This window comes from Zalophus californianus, chromosome 7 (assembly GCF_009762305.2).
Source record: "Zalophus californianus isolate mZalCal1 chromosome 7, mZalCal1.pri.v2, whole genome shotgun sequence".
Classification (NCBI taxonomy): Eukaryota; Metazoa; Chordata; class Mammalia; order Carnivora; family Otariidae; genus Zalophus; species Zalophus californianus.
Genome location: NC_045601.1, coordinates 36447831 through 36471247, shown reverse-complemented (window position 1 = coordinate 36471247; position 23417 = coordinate 36447831). Strand labels below are relative to the sequence as shown.

The 23417-nt window shown below is 40.2% G+C and overlaps 1 protein-coding gene across 2 annotated transcripts in view; it reads right to left on the bottom strand.

Annotated features, from left to right (window-relative positions):
- SOGA3 (SOGA family member 3) overlaps positions 1-22900 on the bottom strand; it is a 45877-nt gene extending 22977 nt beyond the window's left edge. The window contains exons 1-4 of one of the 2 annotated variants that reach the window (XM_027603289.2): positions 22202-22900; positions 19088-20274; positions 18412-18636; positions 16414-16572 (exon numbers count right to left, since the gene is read on the bottom strand). In XM_027603289.2, the coding sequence (XP_027459090.1) occupies positions 16414-16572; positions 18412-18636; positions 19088-20179 (1476 nt within the window). In that variant the 5' untranslated portion in view covers positions 20180-20274; positions 22202-22900. The remainder of the gene's footprint in view (positions 1-16413; positions 16573-18411; positions 18637-19087; positions 20275-22201) is intronic. The other variant, XM_027603288.2, reaches the window with a different exon arrangement.
- Between the last annotated feature and the right edge of the window lie 517 nt (positions 22901-23417).

Here is a 23417-nt window from a genome sequence, read left to right as displayed (position 1 = left end):
CTTTTTTCGACATGAGAGCAACTTAACAGCTACACATATAGTAGTGCCTTTATAAATAATAAATAATAAATAATAAATAAGTCCCCAGGGGAATACATGCATGAATATAAGAGCATGAGATAGAAATGGAATAAAAATAAAATATTCCATATATTAAGGAAGTTATGGAAACCAATCACAGGTGAATCAGATTCATTTCCTAAGGTATTATATTTTAAATAAAATTTACTGTTTACATTGTTAGTCAAATAGAATTTGGGGCTAATAAAATATGGAAGCTATCACTTTCTCCTTATTAAAATATACTTGAAGGCAAAGATAAAAACACAGATGCAGTAACATTGGGAGCTAAAGTTAACAGTCAAGCATTTTCCAGAATCTGAAAAAAATTTCCCTTAATAGCAGTATCAATGGAATTCAATGAAGAAACATAATGTATCTTAAACATAACCTTTACTGTCTAAAACAGAAAAGAAATGGAAATGCAGACCAATCAAAACCAGACATCCCTAAATCTTAAAAGGTTAAACACAAATTTACCATATGACTCAGCAATTCCATTTTTAGGTATATCCAAGAGGAATGAAAACCTATATTCACATAAGGATTTACACAAGAATATTCTTAGAAGCATTATTCCTAATAGCTCAAAATTGGGAACAACCCAAATGTTCATCTACTGGTGAATGCATAAATATGGATAAATAAAATATGGTATCCATACAATACTATACTATTCAGCAATTTAAAAAAGAAGGAATGAACTACTGATAGATGATATGACATGGCTGAGGCTTGAAAACATTATGTTAAGTGAAAGAATCCAGACATAATAGACACATACTATATGAGTCCATTTATATGAAATGTCCAGCAAAGGCAAATCAATAGGTAGAGGAAGTAGATTAGTGGTTGCCTGGAGTACCAAGAGGGAGGGAAGGAATGGGGATTAGCAGTAAGTAGGCATGAGGGATCTTATAAGGTAATGAAAATGTTCTAAAACGAATTTATTGTAGTAATTGCACACCTTGGAAAATTTACTTAGAGATCACTGATTTGTATAGTTGGAATGGGTTAATTATATGACATGTAAAACATGGCTCAATAAAGTTATTAAAAAGCAAATCACTAGGCAGCCAATACTTCTATGTCCCAGCCCTACCTTCTCTACTACATACATAAATATCACACAGATACTGCTTTATCGTGTATCTGGAGAAAGGGCCTGGCTGATTTGCAATCAGCAGCTCTCAGGTTATGTAAACTCCAATGCTCCAATACAAGTAGGAGCCAAGCAGGGAAGGAGTTAGATGATGAATTTGTGCAATGAATCATTAGATAGGTTCTTTTCCTATCCAAGGCTTCATGGGTAGAACCACAGGCAGAAAAACCTTGGGAACACCCAAATTGGGGTTTGTTGGTTTTCACATACCACTGGTAAAAAAAAGAACATTTTTCTAAGATTCAAGTTTTCCCCATATTCAGCATGCCTGAGTGCTCCAGTAATAGACTTTCTCATATTCCTTCCGAACAGGCCAGAATTAGATAAATGTCTACCAGCCATCAGATGTTGGATTGGAGCTGTGTGTATCAAGTTGTGCGATAGCTTTGAATCTGAGAGCAAGCAGTGAGAGGGACTATGAACTAGTGACACAGTGAGTGTGGCTTGAGGAAAGTCTGACATTCGATGATATTTTTAAAAAAGAAAAAAAGTAGAAAAAAATAAAAGTGCATTGGACAAAGGCATTTCAGTGGGGAAAGGATAGTCTTTTCAAGAAATGGTGCTGGGGCCGTTGGAGATCCATATGCAAAAAGATAAATTTAGATGCCTAACTCACACCATACACAAAAATTAACTCAAAATGGATCATAGGCCTGAACGTAACTGCTAAAACTCATAAAACTCTCAGAAAAACAGTAGAGTGGTTTTCCTGTAGGTTAGGCAGAGATTTCTTAGAAGTGACATCAAAAGCATATGTGATAAAAGAAAAACATTCATAAATTGGACTTCACCAAAATCAAAAACTTCTGCACTGCAGAAGACATCATAAAGAAAGTGAAAAGGCAAGGAACACAGAAAACATTACAAACCATACATCTAATAAAAAAAAGTGTATCCAGAATATATATAGTTTATATATTAATTTTTTTAAGAGTTTAAGCTCAATGTAGAGATTGAACTCACCACCCTGAGCTCAAGGCCCTGAGATCAAGAGTTGGACACTTAACCAACTGAGCCACCCAGGCACTCCCAGAATAAAGAGTTTAAATTAGAACTTAAGAATAAGTAGACAAATAATCCAATTTAAATGAACAAAAAATTGAATAGATATTACACGAAAGAAGATACACGAATGGAATATAAGCACAGGAAAAGATGTTCAACATTATTAGGGAAACACAAATTTAAGCCACAATGACATACCACTTAATGCTCAATAGAATAGCTGTAATAAAAAAGATAGGCAATAAAGTTGGCAAGGATGTTGATAAATTGAACCCTCTTTTGCTGGTAGAATGTAAAACGGTACAGGGGCTACCAGGGTGGCTCAGTTGGTTAAGCATCTGACTCTTAATCTTAGCTCAGGTCTTGATCTCAGGGTTGGGATTTCAAGCCTGGTGCTGGGCACCACACAAGGCATGGAGCCTACTTAAGAGAAAAAAAAAAAAGAAGACAATCAAATGGTACCTTACCAATTAAAAAAAAAAATGGTGCAGCCACTCTGGAAAACAGTTTGGTAATTTCTTTAAAAAGTTAAACATAAATTCATCATATATCCATAAATTTCTCTTAGATATTTACCCAAGAGAAATCAAACATAGGTCCACACAAAAACTTGCATGTGAATGTTCATAGTAGCATTATTCATAAAAATGGAAAAAACTAATATCCATCAACTGAAGAATGGATAAACAAAATGTGATATATATACTTTTTTACATATATATGTATATATACACATAATCAAATATTATTTGGAAATGAAAAGGAATGACGTATTGATAAAAAACATTAGGCTCAGTGAAAGAAGCCAGATGCAAAAGGCCAAAAATTGTATGATTATAATTATGTGTATTCACTAAATAGAAAGCTATAGATTTAGAAAACAGATTAGTGCTTGACTGGGGTTAGGAGTGAGAACAGGAGGTGACTACAGGTGAGCACGATAGATAAATGTTCTAAAATTGTATTGTGGGGATGGTTGCACAACTCTGTATACTTACTAAAAGTCATTAAATTGTATACTTAAAATGAATTGACAGTATGTAAATTATACCTCACTAACAGCTGTATTCAATAAAATGTACTGGGTAAACCAAGAAAAATGTATTCAGTTGAAGAGAAAGGAAAAAAACAAAAATATATGTTTGAAAACTATTTACTCTAGAAAACAGAAGGCAGCTTTAAAAATATTGTATTCTTAATAAGATAATGAACATGGCCTCTATGAACTAAAAATAGAAGGTCATGGAGGAGATTAAGATCTGAAGACTAGGAAGCTATTGGGAATAAGAAAACTCACAGAGGACACTAAACTTCAATGCATGAATTAGGGAGTCCCTGGGTACCTCCATTTGCTAAGCATCTGCCTTTGGCTCAAGTCATGATCCCAGCATCCTGGGATCAAGCCTGGCATCTGGCTCCCTGCTCAGTGGAGAGCCTGCTTCTCCCTCTCCCTCTATCCACCCGCCTGCGCCCCCACCCCCAGCATGTGCTCTCTCTCAAATAAAAAAATGAAATACTTTTTAAAAAAGAATACTTGTATGTGTTTGAGAATATAACCTTGAATTCAATGTAAGAATTAAATTTTGCCCTGGAGTCTTCAAAGAACACGACTGACATAGCAGAAAAAGAACTCAATGATACTGAGAACAAACTTGAGAATTTGTCCGAGGACACAGGTGAAAAGGACAAAAAAAAAGGTGAAAGGATGAGAAGTAGTCGGGGGTACGAAGTGAACAAAATAGAGCCTGTGGGATTGTCAAGCCTATACTACAAGAAAGCTTCTCTGAGATAATTAATAAATAAGTGTTTATTTTCAGATCGAAGAGTCGACATGTTCTGGACATATAAACAAAGACCATCACCTAAATATGTCCTGGCGATGTTTTTGAACTGGTTATTCTCCTTAGCTATCCAGACTCATTCTTGCCCCTTCTCTGTCCTGCTCTGTGCTTCAGGGGGCTGACCTGGCATACTTTTTTACCTATGCTCCCTTCCCCGCCAGTCACCTTCTAGTGGGGTTTGGCCAATAGAAGGCATGGGCAGAAATGCTGAGGGATGGAGGGTAGGAGGAGAGAGAGTCTAGGCTATTTCTCCTCACTCCCTCACTTTTTCTTTGTTCTTTACTTTTAACTGTGCTTTTACTTTTTTAAAGTATTTTTTATTAACATATATTGTATTATTGGTTTCAGAGGTATAGGCCTGTCATTCATCAGTCTTATATATAATATAATATATATATGTTCTTCTTATATAATACCCAGTGCTCATTACATCACATGCCCTCCTTAATGTCCATCACCCAGTTACACCCCCTCCCCTGCAGCAACCCTCAGTACTCCCTCACTTTTTCAACATCGTATCTTAGCAGTAGCTAAGACACATCCAGATGACAGCTCCCATGGGGTGGACCCTCCTCCACAGTTCCAGCTTTCACCGGCCCCTGGAACACCATTTCCTCAGCAATGTCTTTATATCTAGAGGTGGTGATGATTTCCAAGTGTTACCAGTCTTCTCTGAATGCCTGACCAGCCCAAATTAAGAGTATGTTCTCTGAATCCTGCCCACACCACTGTGAGTAATCCTATATATATGATCCATCTAGGGTGACTTTCCTACTGGAGGACTGTGACTGATACAAAGGGTAAAGAAAAATATCCATAACTATGTAGAGAGAACACATTCTGACCTACAAAGGAGTCAAAGTCAGACCAATCTCCTATTTCTCCACTGAAAAACAAATGCCAGAAGACAATGGAACAGAATATATAACGTGAAAAGGAAAAATTTTCACTCGCTAACGCCATTCTGCCATTTCTGTGTGAAGTCAGCCACATATTATTTTCAAAAGTACAAAGGGTCAGAAAGTATAACATCTACAAACTTTTCCTGTAAAAAAGAAAAAAAGTCAAGATCATTATCTAATCAAATTAAAGATTATTTAAAACTGAGGTTCAAAAATGTAGTTGTGGTTTAAAATCACTGATAGTAAGTATTGAAATTGGATGTATATTGTTTGAATTACATATGAAGCAAAAGATATTCTTTAAATTGAAACTATATACTATAACAGTAAGTAATAGTAGCAATGGTAGTTTATAATACTATGTTAAATTAACAAAGACCAAACAGTAATCCAAGAAAGAATAAGAATTCTTCCTTGTTTTACTCTTGACTTTGGTAATTGGGAAAATTGAGGATCATACATGTATTACAAAAAAAAAAATACCTTAAAGTTAATACTAATAGAATTAAAAGTAGAATAACTACCTTCCAAATCATTGCAGAACATAATTATTCTATTTTAAATCTAGCTATACTTCTAAAAGAAATAATCTGATAGCTATATTTTATCCTCAAAAAACAATACTTTCCATAAAACAGATCCTCCTAAATACATACAGATGGCTACCATTTGATAAAGTTCTATGAAAATCTTTTCTTCCGTATGCAAGGAAGCAGTAGATACAACCACATACCGACATTAGTCACTCTTTATGCACGTGAATACAATAATCAATTGGGCTAATTATTTCTTCTATTATTCAAGGTTCCTGGCCAATATAATGGTAAGAACGTTTACTTTGTGAAGGAAAGAAAAAATAATGTAGTTAATTTTATTAACCACTTACCAACATGATTAATTGGTTAGACAAATTGGAAATAACTGAGCTAGCCAGCAGATGAATATAGAATACTTTGAATTTTTAATTTTAAGCGCTTCTGAGTTGAATCACACTGAATATAAATGGCCCCATTAAGTGAAATATAGAAGTATAAAATGGAAAATGTCAGGAGAGAAGCTAAATGACATCTTTAAATGTCACCTTCAAATGTCATTTACCATCTGGATAAAGATCAGTTTAACTGACCCTGAAATGTAAAAATGGAGTAAGAGTGGAGACATCAAATAAATGATTTTATTTCCATTATAAATGCAATGAAGTCTAAAATCTTCAGGATATAACTGAATTTTCAATTTAGAAAATACTTCCTAATATACAGTGAAATTGCATGTTATATTTGCTCAAATGTAAAACAAGTATTGGAAAACAAAGGAAGTGAGTAAATTCTAATTTAAGAGCTAAAGATGAGCTCCTCTGACAGCAATCACATCTTCCGAAACACCTCTTCTCCTGCCCACGCATTTACAGTTTTTGTATATCTAACAGTCTCTCCGTGTGAATTAAATAGAAATATACTTCTTAAATTTGGAGAGCATAGAATTATCTATGGAGTCACTAAAAGGCATGAAACAATCTAAAGTATCTTGTGCTTGAATACAATAGCCCTCCTCTCTCTGCTAAGATGTTTCTCTTTAAGAAAAATTATTTTTAGAGCAGCAAAGGTAGGAGAGACATTTATCCAGACAAATCGGTGGTCAGCCCTATTGGGGGGTGCAGGGGCGGACAGTCTAGCTGCACTGTCCCTTCAAACCTCTGCAGATGTGAGGTGCTGGATGGTGAAGCGGTCAGGTCTAAGGACATGCCTTGTGGAAGAAGATAGAATGGCTTTACAGTGAAGGGACCTATAAAGAGGAACTTCACTGTCATAGAGACTCCTGGGGAAAGAGAAAGCAGAAGTGTTTCAAAGCCCTGTGTAAAAGAGTTGGAGTCCTGGGTACATCTAAAATTTCACTCTCATGGATGCAAACATTCTTTCTAAGAGTAAAGTCTTAATCAGCGAATCTAGAACTATGTGATAATGACAAGAGCATCTGATGTCTATACCACCTTATGGTTTATAAGGCACACCACACATACTCTCTTCTGTTGTCCTTGCGAATGGACTGAAGAGGGAAAATCGTTATTTTCCTTTAAGAGGTGATTAAGTCGAGAGTCAGCTATTAGTGATTTATCTGAAATAACACAGGTATGAAATCTGTAAAAAGAAGAGATGGCATCAACAGACCTGAAAACACGTTTTTTAGCCCTATGTTTCCAGCTTCTTTCTTTCTCTTTCTTTCTTTTTTTCTTTTCTTTTTTCTTCCTTCCTTCCTTCCTTCTTTTTTTTTCTTTTTTCTTCCTTCCTTCTTTCCTTTTTCTTTTTCTTTTTTTTTTTTTTCTGCAAGGATTTCCTTTCTGTGAGATAAAACAGTTTTCCTTTGGACACCCTAAAAGTATTCTCTCTATACTTGCTTAGTGCGTTTTCTAAATGTGTGCTAGAGGCGCAGAACTCGGGAGATTGTAGAACTGAGGTCCCTAAAGAGGGCGGGTCATTTGTGGGTCCAGAAGAGAGAGGTGCTTGTGAAGGGGCACCCTGAGTCCCAACAGTGCAGTTGGGCAGCATTGGCCAGTGGAGACTATGGGCTTGGAGGCAGGCTGACCAGTGTGGACCCTGCCTGCTTACTAGTGATATTAACCTTGGTGAGCCTTGAGTGTTTATCTCTAAAATGAAACTATTTTTTAAAAAGATTTATCTGAGAGAGAATGGGGAGAGGGGAAAAGGGAGAAAAATCTCCAGCAGACTCCCTGTTGAGCACAGAGCCAGACGTGGAGCTTGATCCCAGGACCCATGAGATCATGACCTGAGGTGAAACCAGGAGTTGAACTCAACTAACTGAGCCACCCAGGCGCCCCTAGAATGAAACTTAACATCATTATACATAAAGTCTCTGGCACAGTGACTGGCTTATAATTAGCACTCAGTGCTGGTAGCTATTGAGTAGCTGCAGCCCTGGGGTAATTTTCCTTATCAGTCCAGCCAAATCAACTGCTGAACTGACTATCCCAAACATCGAAGATTTAAAGCAAATAGTTGGATAGTCTTTGAGAGTGACAAGATCTGCAGTCTTCTCTCATTCCCCAAACCTGCATTTCGTATTGTCTCACCAAAGGATATAGAAGTCAAAACGCAGAGCTGATGTGTAAGGTATCAGGGCTGTCCTCTTGTTTTCGAGCTCCCGTCCTCATTCCCCCCTCCCAGGAAGCCTATGAGACCTTATTCCAGGGAAGACTGGTTGCTTCTGGGGAATAAGAGGTTTGAGAGAAGCAAGGTAGAGGACTAGAAGTTTCTAGGGGATAGCAAAGTCTCAAGTGATCTCTAATTCTGGAAGCAAGGAAAGGCTGGATTTCCTCATCCATTTCCCTCTCTCTTGTTTGTATTACAATAGACACCACGGAAAGAGCCCTGTTTCTGAATCATATTTCTTGTTCTCTCTACAAAATAGAGCCTGAAACACCTCTCCTAATTTCCATACATTCTCTCACTCAAAATTATTTATTGTTTGTGGCCTTTATGTCAACAATTTCTAGTTGTTGCGGACACGATGATGAGTAAGACAAAATTCCGTTCTTACTCCAAGGAGGTTTACAGTCTAGTGTGGGAAAAAGATATATACAAATTAAATATGGAATAAACAGTTACTATATTACAGAAGAACATGGTCTAATTGATTAAATGCCAGGCACTGAACTGGATGTTGAGGATGCTACAGCGATCAAAGCAAGTATCAGCCTCTTCCTCTTAAGTTTTCCATTCTGAGATAATGAACATTGAAGTAGTCAGTATAGTAATGCACATGTGTAAATATTGTCAAAGTGCAACTTCTACAAAGCTGTCTTTTCTATCAGAGAGTAATTAACTTGAGGTCAGAGACTACCCTCATGGTTACACTAACTGTTATCTTGTTATATACACTTATATATATGCTCAATAAACATTTGCTAAATCAAAGTGAGATCAATGTTCTTGGTTTTTAGCCTCGAGAAAAATCCTGGGGCAGAGAGATGCTATTTTCTGCACCACTCGAAGCAGGGCCCTTCTCAGGCAGTCGAGGGTAGAGGGGAGTGGTGGAAAATAATGTTGTGCCCTCTTTAATACCCATCACCGGGCTCTACTGCATGGAGCACTGGGTGTTATATGAAAACAATGAATCGTGGACCACTACATCAAAAAATCATGATCTATTGTATGGTGACTAACATAACATAATAAAATTAAATTAAAAAAAAAAAAGAATGTTGTGAATTACAGCCCCAAAACCTAAAGGCACCACAGGGACTAGCTGGGTCACAGCTATACCCATCGGAGTCCCTTAAGGAAAAGACTAGGTTGTTTAATGGAGGTCAGTTCTATGTGAGGTTTTTCTCTGTCACACACACACAAAAGCCTAGTGACCTCAAAGAGATTTTTATTATATTCTTGGAAACATAGAGACTTAAACCTTCAGAAAATGTCAGAGAAGTCATATCATCTCAATAATAGCAAAATTAAAATGTTTGATGTTTAGCTGATGACTGCCCTCATTTAGTAGAAACTCTGAGTTTAATGCAACACCCTGATCTCTGTGTCTTTGCATCCTCTGTGGCTTCTATATGTCCATACTACAGTAGGCAATAAATTTACTAGTCAATAAATATCTGTTGATTAAATGAATGAAAAAAATAATCACAGTAATAATAATAATAGTAGTGAAACACACTGGCATACCTGACTATAAATAAAACTTCAGGGGAGAATAGAGATGAATAATAAAGTAGAAAATGGCATTTTTATAGGAACCTTTGAGAGTATTTAGGTTAACTTCTACATTTATGAATAAAGACTATGCATTTCAAGTTATTTGCTCAAAAGTCACAGGGAATGAGAGACGGGCCTCAAAGTCAGCTTCTAGACACCATGACATGTGAACTTTCTAATAAACTGCACTCAAATTCACAGCTAATGACAAAATGTCTAAACGTTATTTTCTGCAAAAGTGTAAATTCTTGATTTATTGATTGTATAGATGAGAACTGACAGTTGTTACGAAGGCTCAGCCATCCACTGATTGTCATGTGAGCCATCCACTGATTGTTTATAATTGTGAACATTTTCCTGTACTAGGATGAATTTTCTTCATGGTTGCTCTGAAGGCCTCCTCTAAAACTTGGTATTGCCTCCACATCCAGTCACAGTTAGGAAGTAATTTCTCTCAATTTTTCTCTCCCTGCCTTGATTGCTACTGAGCTCAGAGTTGTTTCACAACAATGCACATCCCTTGGATTAAGTTTTCTTTCCTCTTCCCAGAATTCTTACTTGACCAAAGTTTTAAACCCTTCTTTCTTTTTTTTTTTTTTTTTAAGATTTTATTTATTTATTTGACAGAGAGAGACACAGCGAGAGAGGGAACACAAGCAGGGGGAGCAGGAGAGGGAGAAGCGGGCTTCCCGCCGAGCAGGAAGCCCGATGCGGGGCTCGATCCCAGGACCCTGGGACCATGACCTGAGCCGAAGGCAGACGCTTAATGACTGAGCCACCCAGGTGCCCCTAAACCCTTATTTCAAGGGTTATGATTTAATGAGAACCATTTCAAATTCCTTTTTAAGGTAGGTTAGAGAAAGAAGTTGGAGAAGTAAACAACTCTATAATACCTGTGTGGGTAAAGTACTTCCACGGAGATATTTAAACATATATAAGCTGCCCATCTCTCATACACAGATCACTAAGTTCAGCCTAGAGCCCCAGGACCTCTGTTAAACTGGCAGAGTCCACGGTTGGAGACTCAGTTCCCCTCAATATGGTTTACCAGCAAATGAAACAAACATTTCAACATACTTTTTTTTTTTTTTTTTAAGTAGGATCCATGCCCAGCGTGGAGCCCAACGTGGGGCTTGAACTCACGACCCTGAGATCAAGACCTAAGCTGAGATCAAGAGCCAGATGCTTAACCAACTGAGCCACCCAGGTGTCCCTCAACATACATTTATTGAACAACTTCTATGAAGCCATGCCATTGCAAACATCAGAATTAATAGATATTTGAAACGGGAACTGAATACGTAACCAAAAGGAGATGCTTAATTAGGTAAAATTCATATTTATACAGTGCCTTACTGCTTTAAGAATATAAAGTTCAGAATTCCAGCAAAGACACAACCTGGCTATAGGAAGAATCTGTACTTTCAAAGCTTTAAAACACTTGTGCTCTTCATTTAAATAAACAGACATCTGACGTTTACAATAAAAGTTCAATATGTTTCACAAAATACTCTACCAACAGAGATTGTCTTACCAACAGGGATTTGCTTTTGCTGGGGGCTTGGCATCTAGGTAAAAGAAAAAAGCCACTAATACAGGACTGAGTCTTGGGAATCACTTCAGAGTGCATACAACTGCATATGTAATTTCATGAAAAAAAATCCAATGGAGTTTATAATTTCTAAATAAATACCTCTTTGAAAATACATTCACAACATACGGTAATCTGGAAAACAAGTTTTCCTGTTTACCAAGCACATTGTTTTCTGCTTTTAATTTAGTCCATATTATTCCTGCCTAAGTTACTCAACAAACTCTGAGAAGATGAGACTAAAGTAATAGTGTTTAAATGATGCATTTAGAAATATTTATGGCAATTTCATTTAAAAATATCAGTGATTGCTCTTCTATTTTTCAAATTACAACTACCAGAACCAGGGGGAAAATACTTGAATGCCAAAGAAATTTCCCCTTAAAACTGTCTCTTGGGATGCTGCTTCGCTGATTTATCACTCAGCATTTCGTTTTTGCACTTAAGAACTTAAACACACCCTATCAAATCCAAGTAAAGTTACACTCATTTCTTATCAAAAAATAAATGGGCAATAGTAAACACGCAGGAGAAACATTTGTTTATTAAAGTTTTCTGTCTGTAAAGAGAGTCTGAGTAAACAGATATATTCCTTATGTACTTAAAAAAAAAGACACTACTGTTAAAATTTATAGTACTAATTATTTTTGTGTTCTAGAATGAGAGTTCACTGTAATTGACAGGATATATTAACCAAGTGCACAGAAAATAAAAGTCCCAAGATAGTGCTATTACAGTAGGCAAGTTAAGAACGAACCCTCTAGGGCAAAGACCAGGAAAAGTTAAGAAAATTATTTTAAGAGTCTTGCATGAGGTTAAGGGATGAAACAACACAAAGAGGATAGATTCTGAAATAAAAAGGATCAAGTAAACATTTATCGTCATCATCTCAATTACTCTTTCTTCCTTTCCATCTTCAAAGGTCCTTTGTTGGTTATTTCTTTCCTCAAATGTCTGTCATCAATGCTTCTCCCAGTGTCAGATCTTAAAGGTGACATGAGAAGACCCCTCCCTTCTGAAGAGCACAAGGGTTTCAAAGCTCTCAAAGTAAAGTTTCTTCCTACAGCAGCAGGACTTCCTGAAGGGCAGTGACCTTCTGTTAACTGTAGCAGAGACTCATCCCTCACAGAGCCCCCTCCATATCCTCACTTTGTGCTATCTGTGCACTAACCTGTTTTGGCATTCATGCTACGAGCTAGTTGTAGTTTCCATGAAATAACTTTTGCAAAAATCTGTCTCTGATTGCTTGTGATGCTGATAGACCATCATTTTCCCTGGGTTACATAAAAGTAAAGGCATTTTTCTACTGCAAGAAAGCATAGTGGTGGTAGCAATCAATGTTTTGTAATCGGATGAAAAAACCATTAAGATTCTAAGAGGTCCCTCTTGTTTGCAATTGGCAGAATACCAACTGTTTGAATACAAGCCATGAGTTGCAATAGACTCAACTAATTATCTCTATTCTGCCTCTACTCAACTCTTCTTACCCCGGTGCCTACTCCGTACTCTCAGAGGAAGAAGATAAGCAGATGGATGTGAGCAGGTGCATAGGACCTTGCGCAGCCACTAGCCTTGAGAGCAATTGGTCAACACCCTTGAAGCCAATTAAACTCTTAGTAAATGGTTTCCAAACGCCAGCAGATGGCCTATTGGTCCCAGTTGTGCTGTTCAACATCTATATGACTCCATAATAAGAAACTAAAAACTGAGAGTTAGAGGATTGCTTCTCTCTAGTATAGTCTACTTAACATTTTATGATTTTACTCCATAACTAGTGTCTTTTTTTCATAATGGAAAGTTTGGCCTCGTTCGGTTTTCTCCACTGATTAGAATGCCACAAAGGGATGACAGTTGTGTGGTTAACACTCACCAAGGACTTGAACATGTTTTCATTTTACAACCAAGGAAGTAGATGATTAACTGAAGCTGTCACAGCTCCTACCCCACACAGTGAGACACTTATTATTGTAACTCAGTTTTAATATTGATCTTCTTGGAAGATAACAAAGTTACCATTACAAGAATCTCATTTTAATGAAACATTTCTGATTTTCAAATATATTTTTAAACTACCTTTTCTATTCCTGACACTTTTCTGAACACTATGCAGCTTAACCTCAAATGAATGATTTCAGAACTTTCCTGCCAGAATATTTTTCATTTTTCCATTATTACATTTAGAATCCCCCAGATCTTTCTCATCCACTCTCTTGCTCTTCCTCTCTATTTCTATTTCTTTTCTCCACTGCCACCCACCTTCTCAAACTGAGAATGCTATTGTAGAGCCCATCTTTTTAATCAAAGGTTACTTTAGAAGCTGATATCCTGAATACATGCTCCTAAATTCCCTACACTTTTTTTGTTGTTGTTGTAGTCTCTAATCAGGGACTGGAGTTTGGCTTTTAGAACTCCAAGGAGAATGTGAATTTCCTTTTTGGCATGAACATATACCTGCATTGCTTGATGTTACTAGAGTGTTTTCCCAAATCAGAGTCAGAGTCCTGAAGGAAGAATAGTTATAGGGAGGGGTGTAGGGAACAGAATCAAGGAAATACATCTCTACAGTGATTCTCCTGAGGATATTCTCAGGTTCTAGCCCTTCTTCCCGGTAGCCAGACTATTCTGGCTTTTATTTTACAATGGGAGCGGTCCCATCTATCTGGCTAATGGACAGTTAGTCTACAGGCATTTTCCCCTTTTCTGGACATAGAATGAAATCAGAAAGTTCTTATGCCATTCTTAAATCCAATTTTCAGATATTTACTTAAGAAACATTCACATGATACCAAATCACAAAGTATTTCTCTTTTATTCCTGGTAGGCAAATGAAGTTTGTTTTGACTTGAATGTTCTTAATTGCATAAACAAGGAATATGGGAGAAGGCAAGTGAGGTATGAACATGGAATGGAGTCCTAATGGAACTGACAATGAACTTTCTCTTTGCTTGCCTATAAGAAGGTGTTTAATTGCTATGGTTATAGGATGAATTGGGTCCCCTTGATTCACATGCTGAAGTTGTAACCCCAAGTATTACAGAATGTGACCTTTTTTGGAGATAGGGTCTTTACAGAGGCAGTCCATCTACAATGTACAACCTACAATTAGGTAGGTCCTAATCTACAATGACTGATATCTATAAAAGGGGAAATCTGGACATAGGCATCTATAGGGAGAATGTAATCTAAACATGAAGACAGCCATCTACAAGCCAAGGAGAGAGGCCTTGGAACAGATCCCGCCTTCACTGGGAGTAAGCCTGACTACATCTTGACTTTGGACTTCCAGCTGCCAGAACTGTGAGAAAATAAATGTCTATTATTTACACCACCCAGTTGCTAGTACTTTGTTATAACAGCCCTAGCAAACTAATAGAGCCGCCTATTTCATTGTTTTTCCCAGAAATTAAACTTTCATTTTTTGACTTCAACTGTACATTATTGTTTAAGAAACATATATGTACATAATTTCATAGTTAATCTCTTAACCTTAGGGGAAAAAAAATCTATGCTATTCTTTAAAGATAATGTCCTGGATTTCATGATAAAAGTCATGATAGCTGTGGGAGATGTTGAGAATCATAAAAACAACATTTTACAAGTGAATAAACTGAGGTAAGTTTGAAGCCTTTTAAGTCACCCAGTTAGTTACTGGTAAGGACGGTCACATGGCTGCCAGTTTCCATGTTTTCCTACTGTAGCACACAGCCATCCTTAGGTATTAGCCAAGAATTACATATCATGAAAATGGTTTTGCCCTAATTTGTCATGTTAAAAGATGTTTAAAAGGATAATATAACAATAAGTAGAAATTTAGATCACAAAATAGTTTACCACACTGAAACTATTTAATACAAATTCCTGACACATATTCCTAATCAGACTTGATATTTTCACTGTTACATAGTAATATATATTTTTATACCATTTTGAGATAAGCACAGCATTGAAACGTGAACTATCTCAGCCCACAGAAAGATTAGGATTTTCATTTAAATTCTGCATATTTAAGCAGAGGAAAATGTCCAGAGGACCATGCGTGCATTTGCTAATTCTCAATAATAGTTTTCACAAGGTGCATGTACATTCTCAGGCAGTTTTCAAAGATGAGTATTTTAATTCAATTGCTACTTATCACAAAGCTAATTACTTCTTGATAAATCTTCTCTGTTTCTTTTCTCCTCCAATTATTTTCTTTGATACTAATTTTGTTCTTTGAGACAATTTAGGGGAAACATGGTAGAAACTTCAAATACCTGATGTGGAAGAGGACTCTTGACTCTTCTACCCTAAAGGGTAGGAACTAAGATGAATTGGTCAAGGTTACAATGAAATAGATTTCAACTCAAAACAAAGCAAACCTTTAAACAGAGCTATGCTGTCACAGAATTGGCTAATGCAAATGATCTTAAAGGTCAGTCACTGGTGATGTTCTAACTATTCGATCATTTGGGGGTTTTGTCATAAAGAGGATTCAAACAGTTATTTGATTTGATTCAATTTGATTCGATTTGATTCAATTAAATGGTTTTTACGACCTTTTCATCCTAAAAGTCTGTGGTTCTATGAACTCAGTAGTAATCACAGGACTAGTTCTTCTTCTCAACACAAGGCTTAGTCCTTCATACTCTTGACATCCTTTGTGTTTGGTATAGCTGTGTAATTTCTTTAACATAAATTTATTTATTTATTTTTAAAGATGTATTTATTTATTTATTGGGGGTGGGTAGGGGCAGAGGGAGAGGTAGAAACCCAAGCAGACTCCAGGCTGAGTGCAGAGCCTGACACGGGGCTCAATCCCACAACCCTGAGATCACGACCCGAGCCTAAACCCACAGTCAGCAGCTCAACCAATTGTGCCACCCATGTGCCCCTCTTTAACATAAATTTAGAGGACAGGATGAAACCTCAGCCAGAGCTCATATATATCAAGTTAGAGATAGGGCTGACGTCAGTTTTCCTTTGCTACTTATTAATTTAGTATGAAGTCATGTGTCTGTTAGTATATTGGGTGAGAACAACAAACTGTTCTATAATCATTAAAAAATGGAATTATTTTAACAGTCATACTAGTCCTGGGGATTCTTTTCTAAAGAACTAAATGTATATGTAGCATACCATGAGATAATCAAATACTAACCTCCTTCATTTTTTCCAGTTCATTCTGTAAAGCTTGCTTTGCAATCTCAACTTCTATGAGCTGTTGCCTCAGTTTTTCATTTTCATCTTCTGTTGTTGTTCGCTTTTCTTCCACATTTTCCAATTCATGGTGAAGTCTCACAGATACATCCTTTGCAACCTAAATTGAAGTGTTTTAACAATAATATGTAATTGAAGACAATACAATAAGTTGGCTAAAGTTATATTCACATTGAAACTACTAAGAGCCAAAAATAAATAAATAAATAAAACTACTAAGAATCAATACACAAATTGTTTCTACCATATACCAGTAATCTTTCCAGATGCTTAATAAATAAGGCATTCACATACATAAGTTATTTAGCCCTCACAACAATCCCATGATATAGGGACTATTACTATTCCTACTTTATAAATGAGGAAAAGGAGTCTCAGAGATGTGAAGTAATATGCTCAAGGTCACACAGCGAACAAGTGGTCAGGTAGTCTGGCTCTCCACTCTGTTCCCTTAACCTCTACACTTGCCAAGGTAATAGATGTTCAACTGTGATTTGTCATGTGTAAAGAAATGTCACATATCTCCTAATTCTACAACAACACTAGATATTTCCTATATCACTCATTTTAAAGACTAGAAAACAAAGTTTTCAGAGGTGAGGTGTGGGGCTTGAATTTTGAGCCTATGATGTCAGGTGCTTACTTTCAGGAAACTATCAGTCCTTGAGATTAAGTTTGGTTTTGTTTTATAGTGTACATTTTTGCCTTTTGCTTTGAGATCATCTTGGACATTTTAGGGTTTGGAACAAAACCCTTTGGTGTAGTATTATGTAGTGGCTCAGAACATAGACTGTAGTTTTATACTGGGTGGGCAGACAGCCTGGCCACCTATTAGCTGATTCCCAAGGCTGGTGGCTGGGCACTTTACCTCTGTAAAAGGTTCAGCTTCCATACAAGAAGATCAAGATGATGCTATTAATAATCCCAACCTCATAGGTGCTTTTTTTTTTTGTCTTGAGCTAACATTTAGGGAAATAATTCACTGTTAATATATATAAAAATGCTTGCCACAGTGCCTGGTGCATAGTGAGCACTGTTAGGAACAGAAAAAAAAAATACAATGACTTTCACTAAGTATTTTCTCACAGCTTTTTTAAAAACAAATATAGGATAATTATACTTGATTTTCATATCTTGAGGAAGTTAAAATAATTAAAATTATGTTTGGTTGTCCAAGGTTATGAAGATAACACTGGTTTGGCATTGTCAGTGAATCGGCCTACAGTCAAACTGAACTGAAGAGACCACACCTACTTAAAAAACATATTTCAAGGTTAAAATTTCTCCACTGGGGGAAATTCTAAAGGAACAGCTTCACATTAAGAATGAGGTTCTTTCATTTACTGCACTCGCTCTTTACTTCTCCAAAAGGGGCGGCAAGTTGGACAGATTTTCTTTCAGGGAGTTAGCAAAGTACAGAAAGGAAGGAGTCCTGGAAGGAGGTTAGGGGGACTTGCAGCGAGAAACCCTAACTCTAATATCTTCCCAAAGCTGTTCTTGTTCTGGCCTTCAATTCCTCTCCCTTCAGGAGTCTTCATCGCTCTGCTCTTGACTGCCTGATTTCACCTGGCCTTTACTTGGAAGACAGACTCTGGAGGCCCGATCAAGAAACCATCTGCGCACTGCCACGCCCGCGTTTGTGCCGCGGGAGGCGCTCTCCTCCCACTATCTCTGGAAGAGTCACCGTTACACCCAAGAAAGCCCACAGAGCTCGCTTTCCGCAAGGCCTTCCACGCACACTGGAATCTTCAAACCCCTCACTGGCCTCTTCTTCCCTTTCCCCTGCCCGGAACCTGATATTTCGTGGTTAGCGCTGCGAAACTCCGTGTCTTTGCTAATGACCAGTGAAGGCCTTTCCTCGCAAAGAGGTCCTACCTGCAGCCCCTGCCCCCCGCCCCCGCCCCGCGCCCCCGCTCCCCCCAGCGCCGGCGCCGCAGACCTTGAGGTCCTGCTCCAGGCTGCGCAACAGCTCCCCGTCGATTTCCCCAGTCTGTGCGTAGCGGAGCCTTTTGCGCTCGGCTTTGCGGAGGCGGTACTGCAGGATCCGGCAGTTTTTGTTGGCTCTCTCCAACTCGTGGCGCATTTCCTGCAGTTGACAGGCATCCTCCTCGAAGAAAGTGTCCCTCATCTCGTCCATTTCGGTCCTCAGCTCATCAATCTCGTTCTGAGGCGGTGACAGGCCGCGGGTCAAAATTAACCTCGCCCCCTGCCACCCGGACATGCACCGTATGCACCCCATTACAACTCCAAATTCTCAGTTTTATTGCCCCCTCTCCATGAGACAGGAGTGACAGAGCTGAATGAGGAAGAAACTAGAAAAACGGGCCTTTTTGGGGCCTTCTCGAACTCTCCTACTCCACCTCTCTCTATGAAAAAGTGGGACAAACCATGATAATTAGGGAAACGAAGGCCCAATTTTGGATTTATCCAGGTTACTAATCTTAGGCCGTTTCAAATCTAGAAAAGGCCTAGGAGCCCCTTCCTCTGGTTTCCTGTTCCCTTCCCTCTTTAAGGCTCCCTAACAGGTTAACAGCCGCTCACCCTCGCGGGACACGCCCTAATCCTCCGAGGCCCACACCGCCCCTCCCCCACTGGGTTCCCTCCACCCTTCTCACCTTGAGAGTCTCGTTTTCCTCTCTCAGCTTCTCCATCTCCTCCTGCATTTCTTCCTGCTCCTGGAGCTGCTGCGGGTGCGGCTGCGACGAAGGAGGCGCCGCCGCCTGCATGCTCCCTCCACTCGCGCTGCCCTCGGCGCTCTGCTGGGGGCCCTCCGCTGCCGCCGCCATTGGGGAGACGGAAGGGACTGCAAGAGGCTCGCAAATGGCAGGGGCGCCAGCGACCGGGGAGCTGCGGCTGCTGCTGCCGCCGTTCTTAGTGTGCATCTGAGCCGCGGCTGCCGCCGCTGCCGCCCGCTCCTTCTTGAGGTGGAACTGGATGAGCTCAGACTGCAGACATCCTTCCTTCCAGTAGCTCCCACCGCCACCGCTGCCGCCCCCCACAACACCGCTTCCGGAGTTTCTGCTGCCGGGGCCTGGGGTTTTGCCCGCAGAGGAGGATGGTGAAGGGGAGGCCCCCTCCCCGCCGCTGCCGCCCCTCTGCTGAGCGCGTACGCCTTTCCCTCGCCAGCCCCTGGGCGGCGGCGGCGGCTGCGGAGCGCCCCCCTCCCTTTCCCCGGAGCCGCCGCCGGCTCCTCCTCCTTCCCCACCCCCTCCTCCTCCTTCCCCGAGCGGAGGGGGTTCCCCGAGTTTGGCGGACACTGGCTCTAGCTCCCGGGATGGCTCTTCCGACGGGCCAGGCCTCTTGCCGCCCACCGGGGCCAGGGTCGCCGCGGGGGCCGCTTCAGCACCAGCCGCGAGATGGACAGCTCCCGGCGCGGCCCCTTTGGGCGCCAGGGGCGCAGCCTTCTCCGCGCCGCCTCCGCCTCCTCGGGCGCTGGTCGGCGGCACTGAGCGGCTCCCAGTCTTGCTGCCCTGCTGCTGCTGCAGCTGCTGCTGCCGAACAGAGTTCAGTTTAGTGCCGGCCCCCACGGGGGACCGGGTGGTCGCGGTCGTCTGTCGGACCGAATTGTCCCTTAGTCTGGCAGGTGATTGAGCACGCTGCTGTTTTCTGCTGCTGCCCTCTGGGTGCAGTCGAGCCTCAGTGGCAGAGGCGGCCGCAGACGCTGTGGCTGTGGGAGGGGCAGCGCCCCCCATCGGTGGCTGACTCATGGCGGTCTAGGAAGAATCTACCAGATGAGATTTAGAATGGTCCATCACCAGATCATTCTTTTCCCTCCTCAAATCCGCCAACCTCCCTTTCTAATCTGGGATAGAAACAGAAGGGAAGCACACAACATGTCTGCATTGTTACAGAGCAAAGGGTGATTTCCCCATAAAAGAGAAGCCCTAGAAAATCGTGACATTTGGAAAGCACTTAATAAAAGCCTTGAGTTTAGGAATAGGATGCAGAATAGTCAATTCTCATCTTGCCCAGAGAGGCACCATCTCCATTTCACACCATGATGATCTGAAAGCAGCTGAACCTAACATTCTCACAGTAGCAGGTTCTGGCAATGGTGAGATATGGGTCAAAAAGGAATTGATAGGAAGGGAGACTTAAAAGAAAAAAAAAAGGCGAGGGGATAAAGTCAGGAAGAAGCTTCGGAAGGAAAAGGAGATGTCCACATGCTAGAGTTGAATACCCTGCTTTTTTAACTTTGGTTTTCCTCCTTAGTCAATCCGAATTGTAAAACCCAGTTTAGTAGAGAACATTTTATTTAATTACTATTCCCAATTAGAGGAAAGGGGTTATGATGTAGGTTCCTAGAGGAAATTTGCTGTGGATACATGGTACTTGTCTCAGACAGCTCTGACTCTTAATGTTGTTCTTGGTTAGAGAAATGCACCCATTTTCCTTTAGACTAGAACTAAAATAAAAGTAATGAATGACTTTAAATCAACTTCAGTTTAAGAAAGTAATGGCATTCAGAATCATCTATATGGTTTAGTTATTAGTAACCCTAAAAGTATTCTCCTTTAAGCCTTGGTAAATAATTTTTAAAATAGTTTTGGAAAAGTTTATTGGTGGCTCCTCACAATTTCTTAAATTATAGGTGATGACTTCCACATTTATCCTAATTTTATAGTTCTTGTGAGTCATTTTAGTTTTAAGTGTAATTGTCAGATAAAAAATATTTTCATTTTTAAACACCTTATTACATGGTATATATATAGGTAAAGTTTATATCATAGGTAAAGTTGTACTTTTAAAGTGCCTGGTTCCTCCTTTGGAGCCAAATTCTGAGACAGAATGACCCTGCACCCAAGAAACCTGGTGCATCCTCACTCATGGTGGCACCATAAACCTCTATTGTGTATTTTCTCCAAGATGAAACTATCACTAGCTTTTAAAATCTGGAAAATAGCAAGCCAATGCCTCCTGTGTTCTTCTCCCTAGTGATCCAGCTACCTGATCAGCTGTCAGTTTGGTGTTTTTTCCTTAGAGCTATCATCTCTCTTTAAAGCACTGAAAAGGGTGTGACTAGGCAGAAAGTTCTCCTTAAAAAAAAAAATCCTCCTATTAGGAGAGGAGATGCTTGCCAGTTATTTTACTAGGATTATTACCGTTATTGTCCATTTTAAGTATCATAGCTTAAGAACGTGCAGCAATTCCTCATTTTATGAAGAAATATTACTGGAAGTTTCCTTCTGCACCTTTCTCTTTTTGGGATCTCCTTCCAACTGTTTAAAAAATAATTGCAAACAAAGAAGTCACTAAGGGGGGAAAAGTTATACACCAACTTATTTTCTACATGTTCTCCAGAGCCACATGCTCCTAGAATGTCTGGCCTAGTTCAACGACATGGGTCACAATAATGTGGACCACTTAAACAAGCTATATTGCCAATATATTGCCAATAATGCAACCTGACTTTTGTTTTGAATTAGGCATAATCACTCAGGAGCTGAGAGCCACCTGACAACGTTTAAATTCGGCCCCAGACAGCTCTAAACCAGGAGAAAGCTCAGGTTCCAGGAACTCGGCTCCCACAATCAAAGGTACCATGCTGTCACGTGATTCTCACAAAGTGACAAGATGCTGTGCCTCTTCAAGGCTTCCCCCGTGGAAATCGCCAACCAAGCAACCCCGGATGGGCACAAACCAACAATTTTCATCTCATATTTTATCTGCCCACTGACCCACCCCATCTCTCATCCCCATCCCTTTAGAAATCCAGAAGAACTGCTCACTTCTCTGCAGACGCGATGTAAGTTGATGCAAATCAACAGCGCTTTCCTTCTGATCCTCCGGCGACCTCAGGGTTTATTTTGTTGTTGTTGTCTTTTAAAGACAAGGAAAGTTTAACTTCGTAGTATTATATGCGACTTTTTGGCTGAGCACGACTTGGGCCCTCTCGCCCCAGTTCCACACCCACTCGATTTCTCCAAACAATGGCGTTAACGTGAAGGTTCGGCTGCCCCCAGGGCCGGTTACTTCCCGCGGGCTGCGAATCGGCTGGAGCTGCGGCTCCGGGCAGGCGAACGCGCGAGGTACCAAGCGGTGCCAGACGCTCCTCAGGAAGTGCACTGATATTCATGAGCTGACCTCACCGGACTGGGCAGGGGAGAGGGCGGGATCGCAAGGGAGGATAGGGTAGAAGTAACCAAAGAGAGGCTACTTTCAAGAGGAAAGAGACGAAGGCGGGGACGGGCCGGGGGGCGGGGGGGGGGGTGATAGGGGAGGTGGCAAGAAGACAAAAAGGCCGGAGCCACGCCCGAGATGGAAGATCCGTAGCCTCACTCAAAGTCCGTGCTGCGCTCCCATATCCTGTACTTGGCAGGGGATTCCAAAACCACTCGAAATCGGATGCACTGGTTTTCTGCAAAGCTTTGTCCTGGGCGGATCAATCTCCATCAATTATTTACTTGAGCTCTTTTCTCTGGGAGGCGTATTCGAACAGCCTTCCGGGCGTGACTGACGTCTCCTGATGCAGCTGCGAGGAGCTGGCGGGCGGCTGCTGGGAGTTCTCTTTGTTCGCTCACTTTAATTCTCGTAGAGCTCTCCACGCGGTGCACCCTCCCCACCCCCAGCCCGGGCGGAGTCATCAGACGTCGCTTCCCCGAGTAGATAGATAATGGTTGCCAGACCCACCGTCCCAGAGACAAAGGGCTCTTGTGATACCACCATCAATTTAGTGCAAACCGAATAAATATCGGTTTACAGAGATCGTTTACAGCCGAGGTTGCCCTCGGTATATATTCTTTCCTTTATTAAGTTCTAGTTTCTACTGTGAATACAGGAAGCAATTGCTAGAATCCATAATCTTTATTGTAGTGCATATGGTTAACAGGAATCACCGAGTGTATTTATAAAATAGGAAATTAAAGGAAATTCAAGGAGGAAAAGAGGGAATTCAGAATATATGTCTTTACAATGCACACTAACGCATACTGTTCCACAATAATG